The 22,760-nt window shown below is 34.4% G+C and overlaps 8 protein-coding genes and 4 pseudogenes across 12 annotated transcripts, besides 2 other annotated features; 9 read left to right on the forward strand and 3 right to left on the reverse strand.

Annotated features, from left to right (window-relative positions):
- Positions 1 to 15,420: part of a mobile genetic element that runs on past the window's edge.
- TVAGG3_0453500 lies at positions 187 to 849 on the forward strand (annotated as a pseudogene). Its single transcript has one exon. A coding segment is annotated over exon 1 (663 nt).
- Positions 1,513 to 2,070, forward strand: TVAGG3_0453510 (organellar and viral DNA polymerase type B; the record flags this gene model as incomplete). The annotated part of the gene is made up of 1 exon (XM_051234721.1): positions 1,513 to 2,070. The coding sequence occupies one exon, from the start codon at positions 1,513 to 1,515 to the stop codon at positions 2,068 to 2,070; it is 558 nt and encodes a 185-aa protein (XP_051104451.1).
- On the forward strand, positions 3,722 to 4,415 carry TVAGG3_0453520 (annotated as a pseudogene). The gene has a single exon. A coding segment is annotated over exon 1 (694 nt).
- TVAGG3_0453530 (protein of unknown function, DUF4106 family) lies at positions 5,034 to 5,906 on the reverse strand (the record flags this gene model as incomplete). The annotated part of the gene is made up of 1 exon (XM_051234722.1): positions 5,034 to 5,906. The coding sequence occupies one exon, from the start codon at positions 5,904 to 5,906 to the stop codon at positions 5,034 to 5,036; it is 873 nt and encodes a 290-aa protein (XP_051104452.1).
- Positions 5,943 to 6,413, forward strand: TVAGG3_0453540 (uncharacterized protein; the record flags this gene model as incomplete). Its single annotated transcript, XM_051234723.1, has 1 exon — positions 5,943 to 6,413. One exon carries the CDS (start codon positions 5,943 to 5,945, stop codon positions 6,411 to 6,413), a length of 471 nt encoding a protein of 156 aa, XP_051104453.1.
- TVAGG3_0453550 (uncharacterized protein) lies at positions 7,501 to 7,776 on the reverse strand (the record flags this gene model as incomplete). Its single annotated transcript, XM_051234724.1, has 1 exon — positions 7,501 to 7,776. One exon carries the CDS (start codon positions 7,774 to 7,776, stop codon positions 7,501 to 7,503), a length of 276 nt encoding a protein of 91 aa, XP_051104454.1.
- A 451-nt stretch (positions 15,421 to 15,871) lies between the features above and the next one.
- Positions 15,872 to 22,760: part of a mobile genetic element that runs on past the window's edge.
- On the forward strand, positions 18,503 to 19,307 carry TVAGG3_0453570 (annotated as a pseudogene). The gene has a single exon. A coding segment is annotated over exon 1 (805 nt).
- On the reverse strand, positions 19,788 to 20,306 carry TVAGG3_0453580 (annotated as a pseudogene). The gene has a single exon. A coding segment is annotated over exon 1 (519 nt).
- On the forward strand, positions 20,764 to 21,165 carry TVAGG3_0453590 (uncharacterized protein; the record flags this gene model as incomplete). Its single annotated transcript, XM_051234725.1, has 1 exon — positions 20,764 to 21,165. The coding sequence occupies one exon, from the start codon at positions 20,764 to 20,766 to the stop codon at positions 21,163 to 21,165; it is 402 nt and encodes a 133-aa protein (XP_051104455.1).
- On the forward strand, positions 21,185 to 21,340 carry TVAGG3_0453600 (uncharacterized protein; the record flags this gene model as incomplete). Its single annotated transcript, XM_051234726.1, has 1 exon — positions 21,185 to 21,340. The coding sequence occupies one exon, from the start codon at positions 21,185 to 21,187 to the stop codon at positions 21,338 to 21,340; it is 156 nt and encodes a 51-aa protein (XP_051104456.1).
- TVAGG3_0453610 (phage tail repeat-like family) lies at positions 21,359 to 21,943 on the forward strand (the record flags this gene model as incomplete). Its single annotated transcript, XM_051234727.1, has 1 exon — positions 21,359 to 21,943. One exon carries the CDS (start codon positions 21,359 to 21,361, stop codon positions 21,941 to 21,943), a length of 585 nt encoding a protein of 194 aa, XP_051104457.1.
- Positions 21,990 to 22,701, forward strand: TVAGG3_0453620 (uncharacterized protein; the record flags this gene model as incomplete). The annotated part of the gene is made up of 1 exon (XM_051234728.1): positions 21,990 to 22,701. A coding segment is annotated over one exon (712 nt), but the record flags the coding sequence as incomplete, so codon positions are not given.

The raw sequence follows: 22,760 nt of genomic DNA on the forward strand, positions 1-22,760 counted from the left end.
TCTTTTACTTTTTCAAGACAAGTCTTTTACTTTTTCAAGACAAGTCTTTTACTTTTTCAAGACAAGTCTTTTACTTTTTCAAGACAAGTCTTTTATTGTTTCAAGACAATGTCCGACGGTTAAGCCACAAACGAATGTCCGACGTACCACTCAAAAATATTTTTTATTTTTATTGTAAGAACAGAAATGTCAGTCGAAGCAAAAACGTTCACGAACAAATCTAATGGCGAAACATTCACAAAAGGCACTTACAACGGTATTGAAGTCTTACGTAGAGACAAGGATGGTTATATAAATGCAACAAAGATGTGTCAGCAGTTTAGGAAAGACTTTAGAAGGTTGTTGGAAAATAAGTCCTGGGAAGAGTATTTTAAGGCATTTTGTGAAGAATATACCAACCCGCGGAAAACGGCGGGTTGCTTTTTATACAAAATTCATGCAGGAATTTCTGATGAAATCAAACAGGTTAGAGGAATGTATGTAGACCCAAGACTTGTAAACTATATTGCAATGTGGGCTTCTCCAAAATATTGTATAGCAGTTGGAAAAAATTATGGACTCCATAGACAAGAAAGTTCATGAGAAGTTAGATGAAGAAGAACTTGAAGATACAGTAGAGAATGCAAAACCTTTGTTTGAAGAAGAAGTTAGAAAAATGCATGAAAAACAAATAGAACATGAACGTGAGATATGTTCTGGTTATAGAGATTCTCCATACGAACTAGACCAATGGAACAAGAAGATTTAAAGAGAGAATTTAGAGAATATGAACTCGCTAAGATAACATTAGAAGCTGCAGAAAAGAAGTTAAAAGTTTGGGGTCGTTTTGTACAAAAATATTGTGAGTAAATGAACCATTTTTTTTCGACAAAAATATATTTTAGGTGAAGAGGTGAGATTTCACCTCTTTTTTCACCTGTTTTTTCACCTCATGAATTTTCATGATTTCATCGTAAATGTTTTGTCAAACATGAACGTAAATGTTTTGTCGAAACTTCATCGTAATGAGCGTAAATGACCCAAAAATATATTTTAGGTGAAGAGGTGAGATTTCACCTCTTTTTTCACCTGTTTTTTCACCTCATGAATTTTCCCGAAATAAAAAATAAAGTTAGTTTTTTTAAAAAAATATTTTTTTATTTTTATTGTAAGAACATGTTAGCAACAACAGCACCAAACTCGTTAGTCATGAACCCAACTTCAATGTTAGTAGAGATGAAAAGCTTCATTCCTTCTTCATATACTTTCGAAACAGAAATCCAGAAGATAAAGCAAGAACTTCTCCAAGGAGATTTAGATTGCACTGCAAAAGATGAAACAGATGAAGAATATCTTTATGAAATGCAGGATATTATTGACCATTTACCCAAATTGCCTGAAATACAACAACAAAAGCTTACTATTCCAGAATTCGATGAAATAGAAGTCGGACTGACTGACTCAGTAGAAATAAAGAAGTTCATACGAAAGGTAAACTATGAGTTTCTTGGATTTCATTGCAACCACAAAGTCATGGACAAAGATTGCGATATGGTATATAAGAACATCTCTGACATATACAAATCTGAAGAATTTAAGACCTACGACAACTTTGTTTCGTTAGTTGCAAAATGTGTTTGGGAAATAAGAGATAAAGATAAAAGAGGTAAAGTATGGAACGAACAAATAAGACCCGCTATGTTCGAGATGAAGAGAGCAATTGACGCCTTAGTTGTTTTAGCAGGTAAGGTTTCAATGTACAATGCTAAAATGAACCCACAATGTTCAAAATGTAAAGCAGCAATGAGGAAATATAACTACTCAGTCAAAGAGATAGAAAGAATGCGAAACGACTATGCAGACTTAAAGAAAGAAGCAGAAAAGCCAGCAGAAGATAAAATGGATATGTTGACATTTCTTAATAAAAACTATCCAACAGCAGAAGATTTCCTTCTATCTGACGTCAAGAAGAAGTATAAAGAAACTTTCGGTATCGTTAAAACATTCGATGTACTGACAGAAGAAATAGAAGCTACGAAATTGTTTAGGATTTCAAATATACATCATACAATTCATGTAAAACGCTTATAAAATAACAGGTGAAAAAAGAGGTGAAAAAAGAGGTGAAATCTCACCTCTTCACCTAAAATATATTTTTGGGTCATTTACGCTCATTACGAAGAAGTTTTGACAAAACATTTTACGATGAAATCATGAAAATTCATGAGGTGAAAAAAACAGGTGAAAAAAGAGGTGAAATCTCACCTCTTCACCTAAAATATATTTTTATTGAATTCAGCACAAAAATCTGAGTAAAATGGCATATGCTTGCTTCCCTCGGAAACTGAGAGAAGAGATTCCATATGAAAATCATGAATTTCCTTAAGACAGAAAAAATAAAGTTAGTTTTATTTTTATTTATTTTTTTATTTTGTATGTAAAGACAGATATGTTAAACATTGAGTTTGAAACAGTTAGAAAGATAGACAATGACACCAAAGTGGTTAGAATAGGTGATTTAAACGTAAGATACTCAAAGAAATACAACAAATATTCTTTGTCAGACATTATATCTCCATCTGGAAAGAAAACATCCCACGACTGGGTTAAAATTGCTTCTACTCAGAAAATTTTGACAAGAAATCCTAAGCTTATGATATCGGTAAGATTCTATGGAACTACAGCATATCTTATAGACAAAAGTCTTATACCAATAGTTTTGTTATGGTTAGACCAGTTGTTGGATATAACTTCATAACATATGGTTCATTCGATACGGAACGTTGCAGTGAAGGCTTACTTTACATCGTTCAGAAACCGAAGGACTTCAATACAAAGAGATATAAGATAGGAAGAACATATAATATAACTCAAAGATATGACAGTACAGTCAATAGAGTCAAGGTTGTGTTCGTTAACGATATGAGAGCTGCTGAAACAGAACTACTTGAAAAGTTTGAGAAAATGTATGGTGCTCCCATAAAAGGTAAAGAAACGTTTGAAGTAGATGAGATAAATAAAGCTATAAAATTATTTGACGAAGTTGCTGAAAAATACATGTAAAGCGTTTATTTTTGGTCTTTTGTGAAAGTCAGGAAATAACGCTAATTTTTTATAAAATATTTTTTTTATTTTGTATGTAAAGACAGAAATGACAACAACAGAGAACACAACAACTGCTATCGTTCATGAAGCCATAAATGAAGAATACGAGTACATACAATATAACAAACAACTCCGTCTCATTCGTTCGGTCAAAGATGACATGTACCAAATGCAAAGTATTTTGACAGCATGTTTTGCTCCAGACACTAAGAAACCACAAGACTGGTTTGAATTAAATAGCACTCATGAACTTTTGAGTGAGTTCGAACATGTAGAACTTAAAAGATGTACCAAGACAGACAAAACTTACCATTGCATCTAAAAGGTATATATGTTCATAAGTTCCTAGTTAGTTCAATAGGCAATGTGGGCTTCTCCTCGTTATGCATGGTATATTTACAGACTTCTTGACGAAGTTGCTGAAAAATACATGTAAAGCGTTTATTTTTGGTCTTTTGTGAAAATAAAAAATAACGCTAATTTTTTATAAAATATTTTTTTTATTTTGTATGTAAAGACAGATATGACAACAACAGAGAACACAACAACTGCTATCGTTCATGAAGCCATAAGTGAAGAATACGAGTACATACAATATAACAAACAGTTACGTCTCATTCGTTCGGTCAAAGACGATATGTACCAAATGCAAAGTATTTTGACAGCTCTTCGTTCTACAAAGCAAGCATATCATTGTTTGAAAACCAGCAGGCAAAAGAACTTTTAGAAGAATTTCCTCATATGTTTGCGTTCCTCGGAAAACCGAGGAACGAGATTCCGTACGAAAATCGTAAAAATTTGCCAAATAGTTTGAAAGGATATTATGTTCATAGACTTTTAGTAAATGCTGTAGCAATGTGGGCTTCACCTCGTTACGCTTGTTATATTTTCATGATGTTAGATGAAATTCATAGACAAGAACGTGAAGAGCTAGAGAACAAGCTTGAAGCAAAAGACAAAAACATACAGAAAAGAATTACCACGTTTCGGTACCAAAAGGAAAGGAAAAGAACTATAAGTATATGATTTATACTGAAGAGATGGAAAATGAAGAAGATAAAGATATGGTTATGTTGCATTTAGTCAGAAGAAACAACAAAAGCTTTTACGACCTTGCTAAGATTTACAAATCTGACAGAAATTGGTTCTATCGCGAAAACTTACCGATTTCAATGACCCCAAATGAAGATGTTAAACAGATAGTTCAAGATACGTTACCTCAAACACACTATGATATGAAAGGTTGTACAATTTTTACCTTCAAAGAAGACTTACCGCTACTGAAAGAAAAAATAACAGAGTATTTTGACAACTTCAAACAAGTAGAGTAAATGAACCATTTATTTTTACGCTTGACTTCAGATGGCTCAGGTAGCTCTAGATGGTAAATTGCCTCATCTGCTGGGTCTATGTCGGTCATTGTTTCAAGACAAGTCTTTTACTTTTTCAAGACAAGTCTTTTATTGTTTCAAGACAAGTCTTTTACTTTTTCAAGACAAGTCTTTTACTTTTTCAAGACAAGTCTTTTACTTTTTCAAGACAAGTCTTTTACTTTTTCAAGACAAGTCTTTTACTTTTTCAAGACAAGACCCGTTATTTTTCAAGAAATTTTTTGGTGTAAAGTTCTCAAATTTGAGAACAGTGGTCTTGATTTCAGACGATACCCGTACTTTTTCAAGACAAGTCTTTCACTTTTTCAAGACAAGTCTTTTACTTTTTCAAGACAAGTCTTTTACTTTTTCAAGACAAGTCTTTTACTTTTTCAAGACAAGTCTTTTACTTTTTCAAGACAAGTCTTTTACTTTTTCAAGACAAGTCTTTTACTTTTTCAAGACAAGTCTTTTATTGTTTCAAGACAATGTCCGACGTACCACCAACCGAGTCCATTCCAAAGCCAGAAGAACCGAAAGCTGCAGAACCACAACAGACTAAGACTAAACTCTTTATTTTTATTGACTTTTTACAATTTGAACTTTGTTTGCGTAGATATGAATTCTGAAAGAAGTATGAGGGTCTTGTATGACTTTGTACTTCTCCCATAGTTCATGTCTGTCAAACTTACCTGCCATGGACTTTTTCATAAGTTCCATGAAATCGTCTTCGGACAATCCAGGGAAAAGTATAATGTCAGTAAGTATTCTTTTAACATCTTTACTTAAACTCTTTGCTGTCTGTACACAAATGACAACTGAGATGTTAAAGTGTCTGAGCTTCTTAAGAATTCGACACATATCTTGTTCTCTGTTCTTTAACAAAGGATGAGAAGCAAAGTCATCTAAGATAAGAAGACATCTATGAGGGTAAGTCTTCCAATCGTAAGATTGCAATTTCTTCGAAATGTATTCTATCTCTTTCTGTTTGTTTCTGAAGTGTTTCTTCTCTAATATTCTCTGCATTTCCTCATTTGGGTCTTTGAACTTAGAATTTATATACTCATTTATAGCATTATACTTCAAAACTCTTCTTTGGTACTTCTTTATCCAATCTAACAACTCAGTATCCTTTATACATACTAACTTAGACTTCTTTATAATATCTTTGAACGAATTGACGGTTTGATCGAATTGACCAGAAGTCGAACAAATGACTACTAACTCATAGAATGGGTTCTTCTCATCTAGTTCTTGTTGTTGTGCAGCCATTTTAAGATAAGTGAAAGTCTTACCCGACCCAGGTGGTGCGATTAGACCTGTTATACCATTCTGAGCAAATAGGAACTTGTCATGTATGGGTTTTATCTGAGCATTTTCCAACTTCCTCTTGTTCTTATTTAAAACATTCTCAAATTTTTTGTCAATGTCAGCAAACTTTTTTTCTAACATATTTTTAGAAAAATTAAAATTTTTATCTTTTAGAAAATGTCTAGTGATTTCGCTATCTATATTCGAGACAAGCTTTTTGACTCTAAAACATCTGTCGACCATAAAATCTTACATAGTGTAAACAAGAAAGGTGAATTTGTTCTAAAGTTCTGTTTCTGGGAATATGACAAGAACCATAAAACATTAAGCAGAGAAGTCTTAAAATTTGTCAATGACAGACTTGTTGACAGAGATGACGCCGATTGGAAAGATGAAGTCCAACAAAAGTTCTTAGAATGCAAAGAAGACACATGCGCTGTTCTTGAAGATGAAATAGAAAACAGAATAGATGAGCTATTAAAGGACAAAGAACTTTTACATAAATATGGTTCTGAGAAGTTTGACATAACTCCACCAGAGAAGAAGAAGAAGAAAGGAAAGAAAGAGAAAAAAGTAGAAGAGAAGAAAGTAGAAGAAGAGAAGAAAGAACCAGAGCCAGTTCCAGAGAAGGTGAGATATGACATGTAAAAATAAAATTTTATTTTTAGAACATTTCTGGGTCAATGTCAATGTTCTCTTCCTCTTTAGAGCAAACACTGGCTTAGACTCTAAATCTTTTTACCCAATTTACCTTGAACTTCAACTATCTTAGACTCATAATATTCATAGTCGTCTGCTTTCTTTGGTTCATAAGGTATAACAAGTTGTATGCTTTGCCTTCTTTAAGGTTTGAAAACCTTCTGTCAAATTTTCTTTGACTGCTAACAAACCTTCTATGTCTAAGTCTTCAAAATTTCGCACCATTTTTAGTCACAATAGCAAACTTAACTGGTTCGATGTTCCAAACTTTGTCAAATGTAGACTTTTCAAAATGGTAGAAGTAAACATTCAAATATGTGAATGGAGCTAACTTATCTTTGACTTCTGTCATGTACTTGTTGACTGAAATATATTTCGTCATCTTTTCTATCGGATAAAAAAATATTTTTTTTTAAAACGTTTTAAAATGGTATGCCATATAGCTTCTTGAATTTGTTAAGAAGTATTTTAACGTATTTTCCATCTGTATCTCTAGTGTTTACATAAGCATAGCCATCCTTAGTAAAACATACTTGTAATTTCCTATAGTTTACGCCGGTATAAAAGTAGAAAGAGTCTTGTTCTTCGCTATAGTAGTAAAACTCAAACGTATGCTTGCCATAGTCTATAATTTCAATTGCTTCATCTTCTAGTTCGTCGACAAATTCGAATACAATATCTCTAAATTTGCTTTTTGTTCTTATTGTTTTCAGAACGAGTAACCCAACGTAAGTTTTCAAGTCTATTGTCGTTTCTTATACGGTTTATATGGTCTACAAGAGGTAGATTGTTAGGGTTCGGTATAAAATGAGTTGCAATGACAACATGTTTTAAATAGTGTTTCCACTCATCTTCATCCTAGCATATCCTTTATTTTGCTCCCATTCGCTTAAAACTCTTTTTGTCTTTTTGTTTCTGACTTCAAATGACTCACAACAGTGAATTTCATATTTCTCATCTAACAAACAAGTTTCCCAACGGTCTTCTCCAACAAACTCAGCGTACATTTCAAATAAAATAAAAAAAATATTTTTTTTTATTCTTGAGCTATTTGTTCCATTTGTTGTTCTTGAGCTATTTGTTGTTGAAGTTGTTCTTGTAATACAATACTTTCACCAGTTGCATCTTCCAATTCGAAACTTTCTGCCGTCATTGACAAATACATAGGACATAAAAGTTTTACAGGAACAAAGTTTGCGTCAACTAAGGTTAAGTTTATGTTTGCTAAAGTGTTTGAGTTTACTAAAGCTGAAAACTCTGCATTCGAATGAACAATAGGCAAACCAGCAGAGAAAGTGTTGTTTATACGCATGAGTATCTTTTGGTCATAGTAGTTTCTGTCGACATTCGAATAACACTTTGAACCTAAGTTTGAAACAATATATAAGATTGGTGTGCTTAATGTCAATGGAATAGACATTCTTGTATGACACCTTTTCCTGTTATAGGAAACTGTTGGTAGTAAAAACCAGAAATAAGTTTTGTATTATAGCTCATATCGTTTATAGTAAACTCAGTCGGACATCCAAACATAATGAAACCTGCTCTAGTTGCAGCACATGTTACATCCGTCCTTAAAGTATTAAATAAGTCAACAAAACCTGTTGGTGGTATATCTGAGTAAGTATCTTCAAAGGAGTATTTTTTACCATTCACAACAATAAAATCTTCTGGTGTCAAAAGAGCAAAACAAGCTTTAGTCGTCATTGTGTTTAAGGTTAGTTTACAATATCGTCCTTGAGGACTTTGTAAGTTTGTTGTTATAGAATTATATGACTCAGGGTTTTTAGTCGTAATAGTATAAACCACTATGTCTTCTGCCATTTACTTAGCAAATAAATTTTAATGAAATGTTGTGGTCGTCAAATATTTTATGACGTCTGGGAAACTATATTTTAAGTTCAACGTTTCACCTCCTTTCATAACGTATATCTTGTCAATGACATTATATGAAAACACCACAGCAAGCAATGTCGGGTTCTATTTCTTTGATGTTTATATCGTCTGCCTCTGTCAAAAGTTTCAATAGTTCTTTCAAAATTTCATGAGGTGCGATGACATATGAGTTCACTTTTACAGGTGTGTGCTCAACCAAGTTTAACATTATACCCAAAGCCTGACAAATCTTCTCCTGAGTTTTAAGTTTGTCTTTCAGTTGTTGGTAGTCGTTTCGAATATCTGCAACAGAACTTAAGTCTCTGCTAACTTCAGGGTATGTTGGTTGTTCTTTTACAGGAACTATTGTTATACCATCTTCGTCTTCGTATGGTTTCCCCACTTCAACATCTCTTTCTTTGACATTGACAACAACACTTTGACTGTTTGTTTGAGTTGGTGAATTTAACTTCACATCTGCCACCGCCATTAAACTTTTGAAACACTCACGCTTCTATTTTTCGGAAATGACATTTTACTTAGAATAAAAGATGGACGTATTGAGTATCTCTTCGAATTGAAGCAAAACAAAGTTTACACACACAAACAATACAAGTTCATTGACAGAGTAGTTCTTTACACAAACAATGGAAAATGTTATAGAATAGCAGTCTTTGCTGAACCAAAATATTTTCATAAAGCAAAGAAAGTTGGTATAACCGAGATGGTGAAAGTTCTTGAAGCAGACAAAAATATAACAACAAAAACTGACCGATATTTCTAAAGGTAAGTTTATCTTACAATATTATGTCAAAACTGGCGTACTGTCAATATTTGACGGAGAGAAGTCAGTTCAAGAACAACTTACTGACCTGCTGCCAAAATCTGCTCGATGGAAGCTGTCGTTATGCCAATCTGAGGAGCCCCAGCAGGTTCATCGAACGAATCTTCAAAAGAGCATCTTCCGTGAAAAGTGCTATTGGTTTTGTAAACTTCTTTGCTCTCAATTCATCTGGACCGTCTCTGTCACCAGTATATTGTATTTGAACTGTACCAACAGTTGAAATACCACCCATAAAGTCTTCTGAGTCAGCAAATGGAATGCCAAGCCAAAAGTTTGAACGGTCTCCATTTGTATATTGAGTTTTTTGAGCTCCTGTATGAGTCCATACTTTCACATATGGCATAATAGAACTTTGCATTTCAGGGTTAATGGTTGTTGTGAAGTTGTTGTTAAAGTTCATAGCATCTAATGTCAAGTTGTATGACCTCATATCCTCAACTGTAGAATATTCTTCTCTGGATAGTATTTGCCATCTATGTTTATATGATATTTAATACCAGGGTTGTAGAAACAAGAATAGTCATTTATAGTTCGTCTGAACAGTACAAACATAGTATCTGCATGTTTCATTGCAGTTGTTAAGGCAATATCTGTTCTTGCACCTGGGTTAGCACTTTGGTTTCCAACTTCACCTGCAAAGTCTTTGACAGATATTTGGTGTATAGGGAACATAAGCGGAACTGCAATATATTTGGCAGCTAAAGCATTTGAAATATCTGGGTCCAACATATAGACTGCAAGTCTGCTTTCTATTCTCTTGCATTCAAACTTTTCGCATGTAAACTTAACTGGGTCCCAAGCATCTCCAGCAGCATTGAAATAATAGTTTACTTCAGTGTTGAGGTTTGAGAAACCAAAGTCTAAGTCAACTTTGTTTTTGCAAAAGTCGGCGAATGACATTTTATTTGTTCCCACTACTTCTGTAGAGTGAATGGGTCTTGTGTTGGTGCAATGACTAAGTTATTTTTGCTTGGAGTAAGTTCGATAGAAATTTTCCTGCCCAGTTTGGCAAGTATCTTAAAAACCTGAAGATGAGGAAAGATGACAAAAGGAACTCTAAGTTTCAATTTTACTTTGGTTACTGCAGTTCCATCTGAACCAGAAAGGTTAACATAAACTCCTGGAACGTTAGGGTCAAGTCTTCTATTTTCTCTCAATAGTTGCATACTGGTCTGTTTGTTCTCTAGCTTGTGGTTGTACTGAGTTTCTCAAGCGAACACATTCATAGTTTGCCCATGTTACTGTTTGAACTAAGTCAGAGTTAGATATATCTTATATCCCATGAAAAACTTCTGGAGCATATTGGTATCCGACATAGAAAATTCCATTGCAACCTTTCTTGTCAGACAACTTGGCAGAAGGTTTTATTTCAATGTCTTGTTCCACGTATAAGAAAGAGTTGTCAATAGAAATTATATGATGAACCTGTCGCAAGCAATATCTACTGTTGTTGAAGAACCTTCTCCAAACTCACCTACGTTTCCATAAGAAACAGCAGTTGTATATTCGTAAGTTCAGGAACTATTTCTGACCTTCTAATGGCATTGTCGCATTCGTTATATACCATTCGGAAACATTTCCGTTCATGGCATCCAAAAACTGTTGGCGTTATATTCTGAGCGGCGTACATTTCATATGAGTAAAAATATAGAATAGTTGGATTTATATGTCATAATAGAACCCACTCCGACCAAGCTTTACTTTCTTCCTGACTGAGTTTTTAACTCTTCTTTTTCCTTCATTGCCCTCTGCTTGAAGTTGTTGCATCTTTGCATTATGTTCATCTAGTATGTTGCAAATTTCCCATGTCCTTTTTGCCTTTGGGCTCTGGTCGCCCATCTCAGGTAACCTATATCCTAGAAAGAGTTTGTCATAGTTTGTATTTGAGTCGTTGCGTATTGTTTGCATGACTCTTTCCTGAGTTTCCGGTTCAAGCTCTTCAAACAGTGCTGTCCATATGGAATATGCTCGTTTTCCAAATATATGTTTTTTGTAGCCATTCTGGTTTTCTTTCCATGTTACCACTATATCTTTTGTGAATGGGAAAGCTTTTACCCAATCTTTCAGTCTTGCGTCGTTTATTTCTGTAGTTGGTTTTATTTTGTCAAGGAACATGTTTTTCAATACTAACATTTCATTGGTACTGTCCATTTGAGTTTTCTTAAATATTCATCCCTTCTCGGTTCATTGTCTGCAAAGTAAGTTTTTATGACATTTTGTAAACTTTCGTTTGCAAGGTCATGTACAATAGGTTCTCTTCCTTCTGTCTCCCTAACTTTCTTTCTAACTCTTCACCAAATATACCATCTTTATGGTTCTGTGTAGTTCTTTGAGATAAATGTTCTAGAACGTCAGGTGTTTATATTTCCATCAGCCATGTTCATTTCATACTGGTCCAAAATATCTGCATGTTTCATATCTTTCAATGGCATTAAAGCCGCGCTGAAAATACCAGCTATATCTGGTTCACCATTTCACTTCCATTGCGTCTACAACTTCTTGGAATTGTGGTTGTAAGTTTATGAACCACCTATCCGGGTTAGCTTTATGACCCCATCATTGTAGTTCCATCGTCTGCAGAAACAAAAGTAGGTTTGTTTCCATCTTGGTTAGGTTCTGAATGAACTTTAAACAATGTTTCATTTCTATATGTTTTCTTGAAATTTAACCTTTTATTTTCACCGAGTTCATCCAAAGATTGAACGTTAAATGCTCGTAAGTAAAAAGGGTTGTTGTATTTGTGTACATTTTTTTTCAGTTCTTCCATTCTAATGCTGAATATTTTCATCTGGTGCTGGAGTCTTTGTATGTCGGCAAACATTTTTCGATATTCTTCTACTATGTCAGCCGAATTTTTTTTAGACTCTTGGAAATATTCCATATTCTCCGCATACTCTTGTTGAGGGTCAAGATTTTTCGGCTGTTCCAAATCTTCATCTAGTTCTGTGAAGTTAGTTTCCAAAGGAGCGACTTGTTCGTTTTCCTTCAGGCTCTTCTAGCTGTTGTTGCTAAACTATTTCTTCCATGTCTGGTTGTATCTGAACTTCTTCCTGTGGAGTTTCTTGTACCTCATCTGCTGGCATTTTCATATATTCCGAGACCGTTTTTAACAAGTTCCCTATTTAAGTTCATCTGCATTCATAAGCCTTTCTTCTTTCGTTCCGTCTCTATTTTTTACGCGTTTCATGAAGATAGTTGAATCATCATTTAGCTCTGACACAAATATCTCGAGGTAAATTCGTTCATGTCATTTGGATGATTAGCTATTAAATCATATCCCTTTGCGAGCTTGTATTTTCAGGTTTGAAATTATATCCGATTTGGTGTTGAGCCATAAGCTAAATAGGTTCGGGGTCAGTATTTCTTCCTTGAACTTTCTAATAGCTTCATTTATATCTGTCACTTAAAGTCAAGAGTATCTGGGTAACCATAATTTTCCTTAAGCATTTTTAAGAATTCTTGGTTTCCTTGTTCTCTACTTCTTTTATGTCCTTGCTCTGTTTGTGGTTGTTGCTGTGCTGGATTTTGAACTGTTGGTTGTGGTGCAGTGTTTTGAACTGTTGGTTGTGGTGCAGTGTTTTGAACTGTTGGTTGTGGTGCAGTGTTTTTGAACTGTTGGTTGTTGTGTTGGTTGTTGTGTTGGTTTTGGTGCATGCCTGTGTCTGTGTCCATGTGACGATGTAAATGTTTTAGGTAGTCCTGGTGCAGGTGCTTCTCTTGGAGGTTTGGTGGTATATAAGTTCCACTAGCTAGTATATAAGTTCCACCAGCTGGTATATAAGTTCCACCAGCTGGCACATATGTTTCCATCTGCAGCATAATGTCCTACCTGACTTTTCGTTCTTAGAAAGCATTTACTAGGTCTGTTTTGGTCTGTTGTAACTCTTTTTCTTGACTTTTCACAACAGTTGCTTAACGGCGTCATAGGCACTTTGAACTGCCTGTCTCGTTGCTGCATCTTTATTTTCGTCATATTTTTGTGCTACTTCTTTTAACTCTTTGTCGAAACCTTCAGACTTCAGTTTTTTCCAGATGAGAAGTCGTTTCACTTGTTTCACCCTTACTATGAAGAGCTTCGAAGGCGTTCTTAAAGTCAGCATTTTTAAAGCTTCATTTGAACTGTCTTCATCCGCTTGTATTTTTGTCCTTATTGACCCTATGAGTTGGGCTGCTTTAGCGTTGGCTTGGGCATCTACCAGTCATTGTTAGCTTTTATATACTCTGCGCTTTTCATTGCCTTTTGCATAGCCGCGTCGTTATTTTTACTTTCTTGTGCTAAGTTTCATACTGTACGGTTTGGTTTTGCAACTGTAAAAGTTTTTCTGCCTTTACATTTGCTTCAACTTCCTTTTTATACTCATCGCTATCCATATATGTTTCAGGGCTTTTTGTTTTATCTTTTTCTCTTCATCTTTCAGTACTTTATATTGAGTAGTATGGTTTTTTTCAAAATTTATAACATCTTGTTCCATTTTTGCTACTTCTGCTGCTTTTTCTGACACTTTTTTCGCATATTCCTCTGTACTTAGTTCTTTCAGTTGTTCTTCTTTCTTCTTTTCTCTACGTTTAACTCATTGAGTTTCTTTGTGTGTCTTCATATTCTAGTTTCTTTTCGTTTTCACTTATTTGTTTCTGTATGTCTATGTTTGACTTTTTGACATCTGTTATTTGATTTTTGAGTGAACTCAAATTCATTTGACTTTGAGGGTTATAGGCTGTTCCGTCTGCAGCTCCACCATAGCCTGCCATTTTCGCTAAAAGTGCCGCTCTTAAACCTCCACTCTGTGCACCAAAAACTCGGTTTAAAAGCATAGGGTTGCTTGACATTTGTTGCAACATAGTGGGGTCATTCAGCATTTGTTGTTGCAACTGTTGTTGTGGTGTCAGTTTTACTATTGGATGTTTCAATGCTCTCTTCCTCTTACGTATATTCTTACGTAGCTTACGTGGCATTTTAAGTGAAGTTAAAAAGCGGTTTTTGACAGATGTTTATTGTGACTTCTTCGTAAAGACTTTATTGTGACTTCTTCGTAAAGACTTTGTTGAGTTTTTCGTAAAGACTTTGTTGAGATTTCTTCGTAAATGACCCAAAAATATATTTTAGGTGAAGAGGTGAGATTTCACCTCTTTTTTCACCTCATTTCTCACCTCTTGAATTTTCATGAATTTCTTCGTAAAGACTTTGTTAAGACTTCTTCATCTAATTTCTCATGAACTTTCTTGTCTATGTTTTGTTGAGATTTCTTCGTAAAGACTTTGTTGAGATTTCTTCGTAAAGACTTTGTCAAGATTTCATCGTAAAGACTTTGTTGAGATTTCTTCGTAAATGACCCTAGTAGTATATTTTTGGTGTAAATTTCATGAAAATTCAAGAGGGTGAAAAATTAGGTGAAAAAACAGGTGAAATCTCACCTCTTCACCTAAACATTATTTTTGGTGTAAATTTCATGAAAATTCAAGAGGTGAGAAAAGAGGTGAAAAAAACAGGTGAAATCTCACCTCTTCACCTAAACATTATTTTTGGTGTAAATTTCATGAAAATTCAAGAGGGTGAAAAATTAGGTGAAAAAACAGGTGAAATCTCACCTCTTCACCTAAACATTATTTTTGGTGTAAAATTCTGAGTAAAATGACAGATGGAACACATACTTTTTCAGTAAGTACATATGGGGTAGAAAAGAGGGTAGAAAACGGGGTAGATATACCCTTCTACCCTAAAATATATTTTTGTCTGATTTACGCTCATTACGATGAAGTTTTGACAAAGTCTTTACGAAGAAATCTTGACAAAGTCTTTACGAAGAAATCTTGACAAAGTCTTTACGATGAAGTTTTGACAAAGTCTTTACGATGAAGTTTTGACAAGTCTTTACGATGAAGTTTTGACAAAGTCTTTACGATGAAATCTGACAAAGTCTTTACGATGAATTCTGACAAAGTTTTACGATGAAATTCATGAAAATTCAAGAGGTGAAAAATGAGTGAAAAAAAGGTGAAATCTCACCTCTTCACCTAAAATATATTTTTATTGAATTCTGTATAATATTCTGAGTAATATGACAGATGTTATATAACACTTTCTCCGGTTTATAGACCTCTCTCATATTCTATCTTCATATCAAAACTCATAGTCTGTTTGTCTCTAAGACTTCATTATACTAAACATCTTCAGGGCTAGAAGCACGAAGTGCCTGGAAGCCCCACTACCTTTTTTTTTTTTTTTTTTTTTTTTTTTTTAATTATAATATATAAGGAATTTTATTAAAAATAGAAATTTAAATATAAAAAATTTAATAGTTAATTTAAGTTTGTTTTTATTTTTATTTAGACTGTTTTCATAGGAATTGAAGGTGAGAGGTATATAGTATGCTATATACCTGCACCATTCAATTCAAACTCTAAATGGGAGAAACTTTGTTTGTATGTTATCTTATGAAAGCAAAGTTTCTCCCATTTAGAGTTTGAATTGAATGGTGCGAGGTATATAGTATGCCTATATACCTCTCACCCTTCAATTCCTATGAAAACAGTTCTAAAATAAAAATAAAAAACAAACTTAAATTAACTATTAAATTTTTTTATTTAATTTCATATTTTAATAAAATTCCTTATATATTATAATTAAAAAAAAAAAAAAAAAAAAAAAAAAGGTAGTGGGCTTCCAGGCGCGTTGCGCCCTCTAGCCCATAAAAAAAAAAAAAAAAAAAAAAAAAAAAGGTAGTGGGGGCTTCCAGGGCTGCGCCCCTCTAGCCCCTGAAGATGTTTAGTATATAATGAAGTTCTTATATACGGGTCTTCCAGGAGCTTTTCACAAAATATATATGTTTTCATGTTTTGTCACTTTTCTGTCACTTTTCAGGTAAAAACATTTTTATATTAATATAAAAATGAATTTTACAAAAACCGTTACCCTTCTTTGGAAATAAGAGTAGATGTAAAGATATTCTATTGAGAGAACTTAAGAAACTACCGAATGTCTAACATTTGTAGATTTGTTCGGTGGAAGTTTTATATATTCTCATTTTGCCATACTGTATTTCCTGACTCAAAGATTATATGCAATGACTTCGACAACTATATGAACCGTCTCAAACATATACCAACACAAACAAAATATGAAAGAGTTAAAAGAAAAGATACCTATAGTAAGATGGAACGTATACCATTAGATAAGAAAATACTGTCAGAGAGGTTTTGAAAAAGGCAGAGTATATTGACTGGGATAGTATATCTGCTAGACTATTATATAGTGGGCTATAAGAGTTCATGACATTGAAACACTTATGTCAAAAGTTTTATATCTTAACTATACAAATGTTTTCAAAGAAACATAGAAAAATATTGAGGGTATAGAGTTTGTGAGATGTCATTGGACAGAGTTGTATGAAAAATATAAAGACAAGGAAAATGTTTTCTTTATAGTGGACCCGCCGTTCTATAACACATGGGATTTTCAATACCAAGTAGACTGGACTTTGAGAGACTCTTTAGAAACTTTAGACGTTTTACATAACCATCCATGCTTTTACTTTACATCCGATAAAAGTGGTTTGGAAAGTGTCATGAGATGGTTAGAGGACATACATGACTATGAGTTTAGATACGATAAGATAGAATATGAGAGAGGTCCTATAAACTGGAGAAAGTGTCATAACAAAGAAATTTTACTAGTAAGTAAATGTGGTTTGAAATAGGACTACTTGTTTTAGGTTTTTCCATTGTGTCATTTACTTATTTGACGTGGCAGAAAGATATAGAGAATATGAAGAATGAACCAATGCCTGCAAATGTTCAGCATATGTACTCGTAAGAGATATTTTTATCTAATATTAAATGGACGCACAGAACTTAGCGAATGCACAGCAACCTGGACAACCAAACCAGAGAATATTCAAATGAAGTTAGAATACAAACTGCAATGGCAAACTATGGTCAAGTGCCAACAGATGTACAAATGCAAACTGCCATGTCAAATGACGCTGCGTTAGGCTTACCACCATGGTATGCAAATATGAGATGGAAAGAGTTTTATACAACCCTGAAGTGGGATATAAACAACTCTATGCAGATGACGCGAACACAGGAGTTGACCCAGAGTATGTTTTCTACCAGAGGAGAAATAGAATGTATGAGCTCCAGTTAAAGAATGCTATGGAACTCAACAGGAAACGTAAGAGACTAGGCGGACATTAGATTTTTACATATAGTAAAATGGGTTTCTTTGGAAGAATAGGAAACTTCTTTCGAAATGTTGGAAGAGGTATATGGAATGGAATAAAAAACCGTAGGAAGAGGAATTTGGAACGGAGTCAAAAATATTGGTAAAAGAGTAGGTCAGTTCGTTGGTATTATACCTAAAGACCCTGAACCAGAAGAACAAGCTCCTGTTATACAACAGCCTGAACCTGCACCACAGTCTAGTTGGCAACCAAATCCACACCTCAACCGTATTAAAATTATATTTTTACCGTTCGATAGTAGTTGTATATGAAACTAAGTTCTAAGTAAAACGCGTGGTATAATGGAACTATTCTCTTCTTCCATCTGTTGTAAACCATACTTGAAAGTCTGAAATACTTCCACTCGGTGGTTCATATAGCTTTGTAGGTTTTTCGTAAAAGTCATTTGCCAAGCATAAAAAAGAGTTTTGGGCGCCAGAAAATGAAGCATGAACTATAATAGCATCTGAGTCGAAAACATCTTTAAATAAATATGGTTCATCTCTTGCATATCGACTGTAAATATTTGCTAAAGGAAGTTCGACTTCTGATTTAACATTCTTTGCAAATAATACCATGACATTGCAGTGAATTCTGTATATATTTGTTCGTCTTTCTTTGGATTGTCTTCGTAGATTTGAAATGACACTTGTGAATTTTGTTTGTCATATACAATTCTCACATAAAGTGTGCTCTCGGTATTTGCATATTCATCAGCATATTTTGCATAACATGAATTTATTTTATCTTCTATATTTTTTAACGCAGTCTGTAGAGAAGATGAAAGGTCAACTTGTATTAGCTCAATTTCTTCCCACATTTTTCGTTTCCCTTCAGATATATAATCTATATGAAACCTTACAATAAATGGAAAACTTTTATCTTCTACAGACACAAACTTCATTCTACGAAAGCCAATAGCTTTTGTGACAGATGGTCTCTTAGCCATCTTAATGGGTAGTCAAAACGATAGCCTTCATGCTTTACGGTCTCTGTCTCAAACTTTTGACCGACATTAGTAAAAAGTTCATCTAATGGTTTAGTTGTAGCAACTCTTGAATTTTCTTTTTCTATTGGAAGCATATTTTATCTAGAATAAAATGTCAAATGAAACAGCGTCTATGAGAGAAATACAACACAACCGACAACTCATTATGCAAGCTCTAAATAAGAACACAACAAACTTTTCAAACTATTCTAAGATATCTGAGTCATTGAAAGAAGGAAACTTAAAACTGACATTAAACCCAATGACAGATGAGTTTCTATTTCAAGACAACAAGAACCATACTGTTTGTATAAATCCAACAAAAAGAACTTTAAACGAGAACCTATAGATGAACTTCTTTTGAAAGCAGATATTGACAACAAAGCTGACAAAGAGTATGTCATTGAAAAAGTTCAAGAAGAACATGACAGAGCAGATGCAACATATGCAACAAAAGAGGATGTTGAAAAGAAAGCTGACAAAGAGTATGTTGACGATGAGTTAGCATATCTGGCTAGTGGGTTAGTGAAGAAGGCAGATAAGGAATATGTGGATGAAAAAGACAATGAAATTATAAAAAGGGTTGACTGGTACCATGAACGGACATCGAAGATTTTAAAAACTAAAGCCGATACAGGATGGGTTTCAGGATGTTTAGACCTTAAAGCCGACAAAGAAACTGTAGATATGTTGACACAAACGGTTTCAAGTCATACCAGAGGTTTAATGGAAGATGGACAACAGTTGAAAGAGCTTGAGAAAGGTGTTACAGAGTTAAGGAATACAAAAGCAGACTCGACATGGATAAAAGGATATGTAGATGCAACAAAAGAACGTATTTTCGCATGGACAGAAGGAACATACCCACAAAAATATCATAGACATAGCATCTCTGACGTAAATGAACTTGAAGAAAAGTTATATAAAAAAGCAGACAAAACAGAGCTTCAAACATTAAAGACAGAAATACTTCAAACAGTATATCCTATAGGTTCTATTTATACGTCAATGAACTCTACCAGACCAGAAGTAGTACTTGGTTTTGGAACTTGGACTCAAATAGTCGACAGGTTTTTGTATTGTGCAAACTCTTCAAAGGAAACAGGTGGAAGTAAAACGATTTCAGGTGAAAATTTACCTGCACACAGTCACTACATAGATTTAAGTACATCTCAAGCAGGTTGGCATAAGCATAGATATTGGGATTGGTCAGGAATGACAAAAGGTAAAGGATATGATGTTAAAGACGACGTTAAGTTTGCTATAAATTGTTACTGGAGTGACACTCAGGGAGAAGGAAACCATACACATTTCGTTTCAGGGTATACGCAAACAACGGGACAAAGTAAAGACTACATGCCACCTTACATGACAGTTTACGCATGGTATAGAATTGCTTAGTCGTCATTTTCAACTTCTTTAGCATATTCGTCAGGAGTTGTCTTATATTTGTTAGGAACAGTCTTTGAAAGTATACCACCTTGAACCTTAACAAGTTTGAAACGAGGTCTGACAATAGTAGTTTTATCTTCTGCTTGCAGTCTGTACATTTTGCCATGTTTGCCTAAAACTTCATAATATTCTCTTGTATACTTTCTTCTATTTTTACGAACACGAATGCGAGTACCTGTCGAGTTCCCATTGTTGTCATAGTCAATAGTATTTTCATATGGGTCGCGTTTAGGTATTTCTATTTTTACTTTGTCACCTTTCTTAAGTTTGAAGCCTGGCATTCTTTCTTGTTTGTCTCTTTTGACTAAACTATTAAATATATAGTCTTTCTCTAAGTCGGGGTTGTTTTTTCATTTCTTCAGGGGAGTGGTTTCCCAAACCTTTTGTTTACGGGTATTGTAAATATTTAAAACTTGTCTCATCTTTGCCATGGAGAAGTGTCTATACTTGTCGTCATATGACATTTCATCTACCTCACCACCTTGTGGTTGGTTTAAGTCTCTTAAGATTTTTATACAACTGTCAATGACACCAAGAGCAGAATGGTTTTGGTCGACAATGAAATATTGGTTTACATTTTTTGAACGCAGATAGTTTTTAATATCGTCTGATTTGAAAGAACTTTCACAGTCAGATGTCAGTTTTGTTGGATGGTATTTGTCAACAAATATTGTCAAAGCAGTTTTCACATCTAAAATATTTTTGGACTGTAATGGTATGGCTTCACAGTATCTTGTGTTTGACCGACAAATATTAGCCAGTATGGTGGTCCGTCTTCTCTATACCTCGGAATGTTTTCCAAGATATCCATAAACCAAGCATTTGGTGTTGAACTAAAGATTTTTACCATGAGTGCTTTCTTTGTCGCTTTAGAAACATAGGGGTCCTTGTTTGGATTCGTCATTTTTTACCCTATAAGAAATGGGTTTATTTGGCGCATTAGCAGGAGTTGCATCCAGATTTTTGCCCGCAGTGGGAACAATAGCCAGAGGTGTATTTGGAGTTGGAAGGAAGATTTTGAGTACATTAGGTATACTTAAAGAGAAAGCACAACCTATTATACAAACTGTACAGAAAGGTTGGGATGTAGCACGAGATGCAGCAAATCTTATTCCAAATCCTGAAACAAGAGGAAAAGTTCAAGGATGGATGGACAATGTAGGAAGACAAGCAGGAAACTATTATAACAAAGCAAATGACTACTATAACCAAGCAGGACACTATATGGACCAAGGTGAAAGATTCTTTAACAGAGGATATAACCATGCACAACAGTGGGTAAACAATAACCAACCTCAACCGCCTCAAACGTGGGGAATGTAAAATTTTTTACTGAGATGAAATGAACAATACAGCATTGAGACAAATGGGTTCAAGATGGATTTGTCGGCTTCCAGCAGTTACACAACCACGTGTTTGTCAAGTTCTTCCTATACCTCAAGAAGTTTTAGACCGACTTAAAAAACCTAAACAACCAGTTGAAAACAAACCAAACTAAAATTTTTACTGAGATGAAATGACCGAAGAAGTTGAAACGGTAGATTTGACACCACAAACAAAAAGTTCAGAACCATTGTCAAAACCTGTCAAAGAACTTACAGATGAAGAGAAAAATTCAATAATAGAAAGTGCCAGGTCTGGAAATACAAACCCTAACTACAAAGTCACTTTTCATAGAAATGGAACGGCTAGTATCTCAAAAAAGAAACAGACTCTCACAAATAAAATATTGAAGTCTGAAGGAGCTTTCGAGACAACAGATGGAAAAGTTTACTTCACTGACCAACAGTTCATTATAGAACATCTCATTGACTTAGAGTCGAAATATTCTAAACTTTACAACAAACACAAAAAGTTGAAAGGAAAACAAAAACAAATGGCATATGATATTTATGAAGATGTTGACGACACAACTGTTCCTGCAGGTGAGGTAAAGTCAGAGGAACCGAAAAGTGACGAAAAACCGATAGAAGAAGAGAAACCAAAAACGGAAGATAAACCAAAACCAAAGTTTAGTTTCAATACTAAACCAAGTCAACCTTCATTAGCTGGTATGGGTTGGCGTCAAAGACTTATGGCAGCAGGTGGTTATGTAAAGTAAAGAAAAAAAATATTTTTTTATTTTTATAAAAATGCCCCCATATAGAATGGACAGAAGGTCTGCTAGAATAAAAGCAGAGTTAGAAAGATATGGTTGGAAAGTTTCGAAGAAGTTTAAATATAGGAAGGGAAAGCCAATAAAAGTCTATGACAAACTGTCTGGTCTTCGCTACGAGATGGACTTAGAAACCGCGCGCGCCAATTATCCAAACAGACTCGAGAGGTTAGAAGAAGAACGTCTTATGGACATGCCTTTCGATGTTTCTGAGCCTCAAGTTGAAGGACACGACGGCTTTGCCAGATTCTACTGGAAACATGACGAACAATTGCATCCTTTGAGAAGGAAAAAAGGAAAAGGTGAAGACGCACATGTTCCCATGGAAAGAACAAGATATGCATATGAGAAGTACCGTGAAGTTAGAAGTCAAATTACATCTGGTCGAACCTTTACAGTAAACTTTGACGAAGGAAAGAACAAAGAAGGCTTCATGGGAGTACTTGCTGCAATTCAAGATGGAAATAAGAAAGGATACAATCTCAGATTGACCATAACAGATTTGGACGGTCATATATACTATGCGCATGGCAATGTCACAACAGCTGCAATGCTTCTTGACGCTTTCAAGACTACAAAGAGAGAACAAATGGTTGACTCCGACTCAGACATTTTGAATGCAATTGAAGGAATTGCAAGTGTCAAGTTCGAATGGTACCAACCTAACCCTCAAGCAGTCAGACAACATGCTGGATACTTCCCCTTCATAAATAAGTCTGACATTAACTTAACCAGGTATGGAATTTACAATTCAATTGAAACA

This window comes from Trichomonas vaginalis, chromosome V (genome assembly GCF_026262505.1).
Source record: "Trichomonas vaginalis G3 chromosome V, whole genome shotgun sequence".
NCBI lineage: Eukaryota > Parabasalia > Trichomonadida > Trichomonadidae > Trichomonas > Trichomonas vaginalis.